The 9882-nt window shown below is 53.2% G+C and overlaps 1 protein-coding gene across 1 annotated transcript; it reads left to right on the top strand.

The window, feature by feature from the left end:
• The first annotated feature begins 3064 nt into the window (after positions 1-3064).
• LOC105033496 (protein RESPONSE TO LOW SULFUR 3) lies at positions 3065-3795 on the top strand. The gene has a single exon (XM_010908325.4). The coding sequence runs from the start codon at positions 3160-3162 to the stop codon at positions 3571-3573; it is 414 nt and encodes a 137-aa protein (XP_010906627.1). The 5' UTR covers positions 3065-3159; the 3' UTR covers positions 3574-3795.
• The last annotated feature ends 6087 nt before the right edge of the window (positions 3796-9882 follow it).

Raw genomic sequence — 9882 nt, 5'->3', positions numbered from 1 at the left:
AAAATTTAAAAGGGAGGAGGGGTGACAGGATAAATGCTACACCTGGTGATCCATAGTCGAACATAGTTTTTTCAAACTGAAAATACTCATCCTGTCCATCTGCTCCAACTTTGCTAGAATTACAGAATTCTCAATAGCTTCCTGGACGGCCTTCTAGTCTTGAAAAAATAAATCTTTCGAAATATCATCGGGAAGAGCCTCATCATCATCAGCCTCCTTAGAAGACTCGATCCGAGCAGAGGTCTTGGAAGGCTGAGGTCACTCGATGATTTCTTCTCGTGAGTCAGCAGTCAGGGTCGGAGTAAGCATAGATGTAGCCAAAATTGCTCTGACCTCGGAAGAAACTGTTTGATCGACGGTAGCAGGCTCTCGGTTGAATTTGATAAATTTTAACTTTTTCTTTCTCTCAATCTCGACGGCCTGAGTCTTTCTCTTCTGTGAAAGAGAGGCCTTCAATTTCGCAATATCCTTTGTCGAGGGTTTCATTTCTACAATTATTCAGCAAACATCAGGTTAGAAAGCTATATATATATTTTTAAAAAAAAATATGAACGACCCTACTCACTCCTGGGGTCGCTAGAGGAGAGCCCAATCGAGAAAAGGGATCACCAAATAAAGAGTATTGCGATCCAGAAGATCCCTAAGCCCTTTCTTTTCCTCGGCACTCAACTCTACAGGCTTCAAGGATGAAGCTTCGATCCGATCCCAGTCTGGAAGCTCCCGATTGTCCATCAAAGCACGAGAAATAAAAAAAAAATGACTTTTTCATCCATGAATAAATGAAGGTGCATCAGAGACTAGAGGAAAGACCCCCCTCTGGGAGGAAATATATAGCCAGTCGATATATGGGTGTTTTTTTAATATAAAGAGAAATTGAAGGTCAGACTTCCGTCCGAGAGCAAAATACAAGAAATCCTATGATGTATCTAAAAAAGTTTGGAGACATAGCATAGAAAGCAATCCCATAGAACCTAAAAAGCTCAAAGATGAAGAAAAAAATAAAAAATCTAAGGTCTGCCCGAAGATTTTTCTTATTCATCACTAATCGATCTGGAGGTAGACTGTGAACTCGAGTATTGGAATCAGGAAGTTCAAGATGAAACTTCTCTGAAATGTAGTATTAGATTCGAAGTAACTCCAAGTTGTCTAAGATCAGCTCGGTTTAGATCTCTCCAAATCCAACTGAAGAGTTGGTTTTAGACCTAAAGTTTTTCAGACCCTTCACTTTCTTTCGCAAGGGACCCTCGCTCCTAGAGTTTTCGGAACCCACCATGGAAATAGAACCTTAAAGGGAAGTGAAAGGAAGAAAAAATCAAGAAGGTAAAGAGGACTTACGTTCAAGTAAGAGATCTAAAGGAAGTAACTATCTTCCGAGGGCTCTTTGCATGATAAAAAAAGAAGAAAATCTATCTGTAAGAGTTTTGGAGCAAGAAAAATAGCAAAGGGAGAGAGATTTTACCAAAATCAGTAGCAAAAAAAAATAAAACAAAGAAAGCTGCCCTTTTAAATATTAGAAGAATGCACATCTCTCGAAAAATATCAAGTCGGTATGAATTTTTGAAACGGACCATACGTCCAGCCTTTATTAGCTCAAGCTGGCCGATGGTCTTCACATTCAATGTGTCTCGACGGAGAAGAGTGACGTCCGTGCAGATTTCGAAAATTTCATCATTAGTTTAATAAATTTTTTATCTAAAAAATCGCATGCAGACATTTGATTTAAAAAGAGCTCTTCAACTCTCCGATCATTCAAAAATACCAAGATAAATACTCTCATAGCCCGACCAAAGCTCAAACTAGGGAGTAGGAGGGTATCTGCTAGGAGTAATTTGGAATGAGCCAGTGATGTATGAAGATTCAAGCCCATCATGATCCATCGGATCCATATCAGCTCCTTTCAAGAGGCCTAAATTGTTGTGGTTTGCCTGACCTCTGATTGGCAAGTATCTGTCCTGACTCCTGATCGGAGGCTATTCTGTCCGATCTCTCATCGACATATTTTTGATCCAAACCCTAGGGTGGAAAAGGTTTGGTCCAATCCTTAGTCGGCATGCCAAACTCTCTGATCTCTCCTCGAAAACAGATTGATCGGGTTCAGATCCAAAAGGCAAGCGCCAACAGACTATAGCTGTCAATGCTATCTGGCCATAGCTATCAATGTTATATAGGTGTAACCGTCTGATTTTGAAAATCTTTCAGATATAATCATTTGATTTTGAGAATCACAACCAAATAACTGATTTGGCCAGTCTGTCTATCAAAAACAGTTACACAGCCGTTTTCTTTATAAATACTCATCCCGAAGATCCAGATAAGCAACCCATCTCAGAAAGCTAAAACTCTGTTTCTCTGTTTGCGCATTCTGAGTTGAACATCGGAGGGTCTTCGCCGGAGCACAATCCTCAGGTCTGAATTTTTTTGCAGATTGCTTCAGTGCTGTACTTCTCGATTTTTCGACATCAACCAGAGACAAGCCACAACAGAACACATGATGTTGGAAGGGCTCTGGAATGGTTATATCAAGGATTATGGTAGAAGAACTTCAGATGGATCTATTCATTCATCGTTATTGGATATTTGAAGATTTAAATTAAACATTACATTCTGTGCAATCAAGCAAGTATTCAAAGAAGCTAATCAAGTTGCTGACTTGATGGCTTCATCTATTGCTGCTCATAATGGATGCGAGTTGTTGGAAATCTTATTTGCCTTACCAGACTATCTTCGAGATTTGTTGGTGGCTGATGCAATTGGGTGCATCTATTCAGGAGCTATGTAGGGCAGCCAATGCGGACCCAAAAAAGAAAAAGAAGGTTTTATGTGAGACTCCGGCAAAAGAAAAAACATTCTAGAAAAATTAACGGCAACAGAAAAACGCAGACGGACGCCGTTCTATGGCGGGCGCCACTCGTGTCACGTTTCAACAGCGTCCACATTTTCGGAGGGAATGCCAGACTTCTCCGTGGCGAGATAAGGGCCTCTTCCACGAACCTTCCAAACCCCCTACATTGAACCTGGACGCCTTCTAGCCTCCTCCCCCCTTTTATAAATTCGGAGGTCCGAGTTCGGCGTTCGTAAACCGACGCTGCCGGATCCCCGAAGTTTTCGTATTTTCCCGCATTCTTAGAAAAGTCAGAGAAAAGAGAAGGGCTCTCGCCGATGGCTCCCGGAATGGCGATCACCGATCCGGCGTTAGGGAAGCAAGGGTTTGGCCTCGGGTTGAGGAAGCCTGCGGTGGCGGTGGCGGTGGAGGAGGTGGAGGAGCTGCGGCGGAGGAACGAGGTGCTGGAGAGGGAGGTTAGGGAGAGGCAGACGAGGGAGGAGGAGATGAGGAGGGAGTTGGAGATGACGAGGGCGCGCCTGAGGGCGGTGGAGGAGGCAGAGGAGCGGCTGTGCGTTCAATTGGGGGAGATCGAGGCGGAGGCGGTGGTAGAGGCGAGGGATTACCACCGCCGGATCAAGGTTCTCTCCGACGAGCTCGAGGAAGCCCGCAGGATTCTCGGCTCTTCCTCCTCGCCCTCGCCGTTGGCGTCTCACCGCCGGTTCCTCGTCCGCTTGGACGGATCGCACTAAAAGAATAAAGAACAGAGCACATGGATGGAGGAGAAATATGTTGTTTAAAAATTTAACGGCAAAAACTGTTCTGTTCTTTTTGTTGTATTATTTAATGGTAGAAAAGACAAGAATTTTTCTTCTTTCTTTTTGTTTTTTTTTTTCTTTTTGTACGAATTTGTTTTGTTGGTGAGATGTAAGAGAGTGAATTCAAACCCCCAATCTATTTGTTTTTCTCTGTTATTGGTGTTTTAGCTTGTTTACTTAAAAAAAATCCATTTTTGGTGATTAACGTGTACTATTTGGTGGAGGGTTGTCGGATTTCATTCTGATGGTTTAACTAATGATAGTGTTGCGGCCAATCGCCTCGTCGCCCGATCGCCGGGAAGCGTGCACCTGCAAAAGGAAGTCCGCACTGACCGGAGGCGGCTCCGGTGGGGACCCTCCGACGGTCAAGTCAGAGAGGTGACTGGGCAACAGTAAAATGCAGACAGAGAGCTCTGAGAGGGAGAGAGAGAGAGAGAGAGAGGGGCGAGCCTGCGTATGTGGGAGAGACGGGCGGATCGATCCCTTGCACTGTTGCCTTCTCCGGTATATATAGTGGAGCACGGTATGGCGCCATCATTAATGGCGCGGACAAGTGAGGAACTGTCAACTCACTGTAGACTGTCAGAGCCGCCGTGAAAATGTCACGTCGCCGTGTAGCCGTCTAATCACCGGCGGGACAACGCCCCTAGATGACCGTGCCGCATGTCCGTGTCAGAGCTGACAACGTCTGGCGGCCGTACGGCGGTTGGTGGAGTCGGCCGACCCAGGGTCGGTGGCCAGCAGAGTGGCGTCGGACTCCTCCGTCGGTCGGCGAGCTTCATGTGGGTCGGCTAACGGACCTCTGGGTTTAGTCGGTCGGGAATGGATCGTGGAATGGCCGCAGTTAGCCGCTGATGGCGTCCGTCGGCCTGTCGCCCGACTTATGATCGGCCAGGCAGAGTCGTCCGTCGGGTCGTCGGTTAGTCGGCCGGGCTGCCAGGTCGGGCCCTCCGATAGTCGGTCGGTTGGGCTGCCAGACGGTCGGGCCCTCCGACAGACAGTCGGTCGGTCGGTGGGTATCCCCCAACAGTTGCCCCCCTCCACCCCCAAGTCGGGTGGAGAGCTGGTCGATGCCTTCATTCGGGTAGCAAGGCCGGACGACTGGGAGTGGATTTGTCGCATGTGCAGATCCGACCGTACCGCCGGCTGATCCGTTGTCAGACATCTCACGAATCCCAGTGATCCGAACGTCTAGTCGATGCCGGAAGTCGGGCCGGCGTCAGGTGTCAGACGCCACGCCTTGTCGTTGTCAGCCATCACGTCGGTGCCAGAAGATCGGGTGCCGGACGATACCGCATCAGTCAATCGGATATTCGGCGCCGATCGTGGATGAGGCATCCCATCGGGAACGCGGACCGGCGCGGGCGGCCGACGGCGGAGCCAACCCCCGCGCGCCGCGTGTCAAGGTGGTTGGCCGGCGCCCGCTCCGGCATTTAATGCAGGCGGTGCGGGCGTCCCGGGGCGAAGCGCGCCGAATCCTTAGCCAACCGGCGGGCGCCACGCGTCGCGCATCTGGGGCACCTTGGTCGGCGCGGGAGCATCTCGGCCGTCGGTCGGCCCTATATATATAGGACCTCCCGGACCCTGACCCACATTTGCCATTTACTGGGGAAACTCTGTCCGGGCGATTTTTCGGTCGTCGCGGGCAGAGCTCTTCTCTACTTCCGGAGGGTCCATCGGGTTCGTGGTCCTCCTTCCCCTTCTTGCTTTCTTCCCTCCTTTCCTTTCTTTCGGTTCCTGCACAATGACCAGGAAACCGACTCAGGGAGCTCGGTCGGGGAACCCGACCGACGACACCCGATCGGCTCCGGAAGATGAGGCCTCCTCGCTTTCGGGGCCGAACGTCGATCAGCTTCGGGAGCACTATCGCATCCCGGAGCAGTTTCGGCTCTATGCTCCAGGGGCCGGCGGTCGGGTCAACAACCCTCCGCCCGGCGACCTGGGGCTGTACGTTGAGGACCTTCGTGCGGGTCTTCGACTTCCGATTCCGGAGTTCGTCCGGAATCTGCTTGATTACTACGGACTCTGTCCGGCGCAACTGGCGCCGAACTCTGTCCGGCTAATCATTTCTTTCGCGCTGTTGTGTCAGCTCTTGCCGACCAACCCCCGCGTTTCCCTCTTCCGGGCCTTCTTCGTGCTCCGACCCCACCCTAAGGCCCGAGGGTGGTGGCTCTTCAACCCCCGGAAGGGTCTTGCCTTCATAACCGGTCTTCCATCGTCCATTCATGGATGGAAGAACCAGTTTTTCTTTGTTTCCTCTTCCTCCTCTTGGGGCTTTCCTTCTCGCTGGGGTGTACCCCGAACTGAGGCCAACGACAACAGTCGGGTCGACGTGGACGACCGGGAGGACTTCCACCGACTCAAAGACATGTTGGTCCCGAAGCAGAGGGAGCTTGTTACCGAGCAAGCTCTCTATGATGCCGGCCTGAGTCTGGTCCCCCGAATAGGTATCGTCCGATTCCCCAGATTTTTCTTTTTGTTCGGCTTTAGGGTAGTTCCGGTCCGGTTTTTAACAGTGGTCGGTTTTGCAGGGACACCGCCGAGGATGAGGCCGACCGACGCCGAAATTCGTCAGTTTGCCGCCGCGAGGAAGAGGCCAGCGTCGGGGGCAGGCCCTTCGCGTTCTTCCAAGAGACCAGCCCCAGTCCCGCCAACCGTGGAAGCGTCGGCGACCGAGGGGTCGGAGCCAATCATAGCCCTTGCGGCTCCGACCGTCCGAGTCGAGGAGAGGCCGACCGAGGAAGTGGCCGAAGGGGTGTCGGCGGTTTCGCCGCCGCGGGTGGAGCCGGATGTCGTTCGGGAAGCCGAACATCGTCCGGAGGCGTCCGCTGGCGCAACGGGGGGCGCCGGGTCGAACTCCAGCGTCCCATCGCTGCCAGCCCCGTCGGTCGGGGCAGCTGATCGGGGGAAAGCCCCGATGGAGCCCTCGGAGGAGGAGAGATCAATGCCCCAAAGCGCATACTACCCCGAGGGTGCATCGGCCTTGGCCGATCACAACCTTGCGAGGAGGTTGTGCCAGGGGATCCTCCTCCCTACCGACGTTCAGTCGTTGCGATCTCGGCAGGTGACCGAGATGCTGTCGCGGTTCTACCCGTCGATGGTGGAGGTAAGCTTCGCGTCCCCTTTTCCCTTAAAAATTTTTGCTTGCCACATAATTCTGACAAAGCTTTTTTCCGTCGGCAGCTGATCTTCACCATGTCCGAGTTGGAGGCCGGATACCGAAGGTTCGGCGACGTTCGGGCAGCCTTCAAGGAAAGGTCGGCGGCGGCCGAGGCCGAAAGAACGATGCTAGTCGACCAGCTACAGGAGTCGGTCGACCGGGAGGCCAAGTTGACGGACGAGGTCTCCCGGCTTATGGCCGAACTGAAGTCGGCCAAGAAGGAGGCCAAGCACAAAGGCCGGGTCGTGCGTCGTCTTCGACGCGAACGGGACAGTGCCACCTCCGAACTCCAAGGGGAACGCGAGCAACTTCGGGTCAGCCTGGGGAAGCTCGCGGAAACCGAAGAGGACTTGTCCATCGCCCAAATCGACGCCGAAATTGCCAGGGCCGAGGCGGAGTTGGCGAAGGAGGAGCTGGCCCACGTTGAGGACGAGGCACGGTCGGCGAGGGAGTCGGCTGATCGTGCGGTTGAGGACTTCCGGGCCTCCGACCGGTTCAAGGAGGAGATGCTCGAATCGGGCTTCGCCTCCTACCGGGTCGGGTTCGAAGATGGTCGGGATGCCGTCCATGCCTTGTACCCGGAGGTGGACGTCAGCCGAGTCGCGCCGCTACTCGCCGAAGAGGACGGAACCGAAGAGGAGGCCGACCATCAGTCGGGAGACATCATCCCAACGGAGGAAGCCGTCCCGGAGCAGGAGCCGACCGGAGGTCCCTTGCCGACTGAAGGACATCCTTCCGCCGCCGACCCAGCGCCGCTTATGGTCGAGACGCCGATTCTTCCCGATCCTCCGTCGGTCGAAGAGATTATCCAGGACGAATGATCGGTCCAGCCGACTGTCTTCCTTTTGTTTCTTTTTGAGAACACATGTAATCGGCTTCGGCCCGACTTTGTAATTTCTTTTAATCAATGAATGAAATTGTATTCTCTTTTGCTTCTTGTTTGTAATGTTTCTTATCGCTGTAATGTCGAACCCTAGTCGCCAACTTAGAGAAGTCGCCAACTCGGGTAAGTCGGTAGGACTCAACCGGCTTGCACAGCTCCGAAGTAGCTTGTGTCCCGACTTTAGGTCGGTTTTCAATAATTGTAGTCGCTATTCGGGCGCATCTGTTAAGTCGGGATCCGATCGAACCTGGTAAGGTTCGGTAGTCGGACTTCCGTAGATGCGTTCACTCGAACATCGACCGGCGCAGTGTCGGGGGAGCGATAGTAAGTCGGATCCCCAAGCACTTGCGTCGGGTTCTCATGTCCTTCGACGGACGGTGGCGGACCGAGTGTCATTCAGCCGGCCGCAGGTCGTGTCATGTGATAGACGGTGGTAAGCCGAATATCCCTCGACCGGCCGTAGCCCGGTCGGAATGTCGCGGCAACAGCCGCGTGGGCTTTTAGCCTTTCTTCGGTCGGGGCCCGATCGATCAGTCGGCCGATGGATTCTGCCCGAAAATTCGACCGTAGAAGGAGTACAAACTCCCGTCATCGTAGATGCATCGGTCCGAGTAAGGGGCCGATGTTTCGTCGGTTCCAGGTCCGCGTCGATGCGTCGGGGCTGAGCGCCGATCAGTAGTCGAAGAGTTAGAACTCCGATTTTTCAAACTGAACTTGTATTCCGATGATTGAATTACAGAATTCACTGGTAATACAGCTTCAAGTTGTCGGCGTTCCAAGTCCGGGGAATGGTTTTTCCCTCAAGGGTTTCCAGCCGATAGGCTCTCGGCCCGAAGGTGTCAGCAACCTTGTAGGGTCCTTCCCAGTTGGGAGCCATCTTCCCTTGGTCCAAGGGCTTCGACACCTCCGCCTTCCTCAAGACTAGGTCGCCAGGTTTAAAGAGCTTTGGTCTGACCTTGGCGTTGTAGTACCGGGCGACCCTCTGTCGGTATGAGGCCATTCGGATTTGAGCCTCATCTCGCAGTTCGGGGAGGAGGTCTAGGTCGGCCCTCCGGCTTTCGGAGTTGTCCGGCTCGCGGTACTGCTCGACCCTTGAAGATGGCAGGCCAATCTCGAGCGGGATCATAGCTTCTGTCCCGTAGGCCAAACTGAACGGCGACTCCCCGGTCGGGATACGGGGGGTCGTTCGGTAAGCCCATAGGACGGAGCCCAGCTCGTCGACCCAGAGACCTTTGGCTTCGTTCAGTCGGGTCTTGAGTTCATGGAGCAAGGTTCGGTTCGTCACCTCGACCTCGCCATTGGACTGTGGGTGCCCGACTGAAGTTAGTCGATGACGGATGTGGAACCTGGCGCAAAAGTCCTTGAAGTCTTGGTTGTCGAATTGCCGCCCGTTGTCGGTGATGATGGTGTGCGGCAATCCGAACCTGAAGATGATGGACTTTTGGACGAAGTCCTCCATCTTCCGCTCGGTGATCTGCGCCAAGGGCTCAGCCTCGACCCACTTCGTGAAGTAGTCGATGGCGACAACGATGAACTTCCTTTGGCCCGACGCCGGTGGGAAGGGGCCGAGAATATCGACTCCCCACTGAGCGAAGGGCCACGGAGCGACAAGGGGAGCGATTTGGCTGGCCGGTTGGCGCTGAATATTGGCATACTTCTGGCATGGCTCGCACCTTCGGACCAACTCTGCCGCATCCTTTCGCATGGTCGGCCAGTAGTAGCCCCGTCGCAAGACCTTGAAGGCTAAGGACTTGCCCCCCAAGTGATTCCCACAAATTCCTTCGTGAACCTCTCGGAGAGCGTAGTCGGCGTCGGTCGGTCCCAAACACCTGAGCAGAGGGAGGGAGAACGACCTCTTGTAGAGTCGGCCGTCCATGATCACATATTGTGACGCCGACCATCGGAGTCGCTTGGCCTCCGCGGGATCTTTGGGACTGGTCCCGTCGGACAAGTACCGGACGATCGGGTCCATCCAACTTGGTTCGGACGTTAGCTGCTGCACTTCTTCGACCCGATCAATGCTCGGCCGTTGGAGGTTTTCGACAAACGTCCGACCTAAAGAATCATAGGCCGACGTTGCCAATCTGGAGAGAGCATCGGCACGAGCGTTCTCCGTCCTGGGGATGTGGGAGATCTCGAAATACCCGAGGCGGGCCACGAGATCCTTTACCTTCTGAAGATACTGGATCATGGTCGGATC

This window comes from Elaeis guineensis, chromosome 12 (genome assembly GCF_000442705.2).
Source record: "Elaeis guineensis isolate ETL-2024a chromosome 12, EG11, whole genome shotgun sequence".
NCBI classification, from domain to species: domain Eukaryota; kingdom Viridiplantae; phylum Streptophyta; class Magnoliopsida; order Arecales; family Arecaceae; genus Elaeis; species Elaeis guineensis.
The sequence above is the reverse complement of the archived record's forward strand: the minus strand, read 5'-3'. Positions and strand labels throughout refer to the sequence as shown.

Excerpts from the sequence above, each read along its gene's own strand:
- LOC105033496 (XM_010908325.4), top strand. The coding sequence starts at position 3,160 with ATGGCTCCCGGAATGGCGATCACCGATCCGGCGTTAGGGAAGCAAGGG.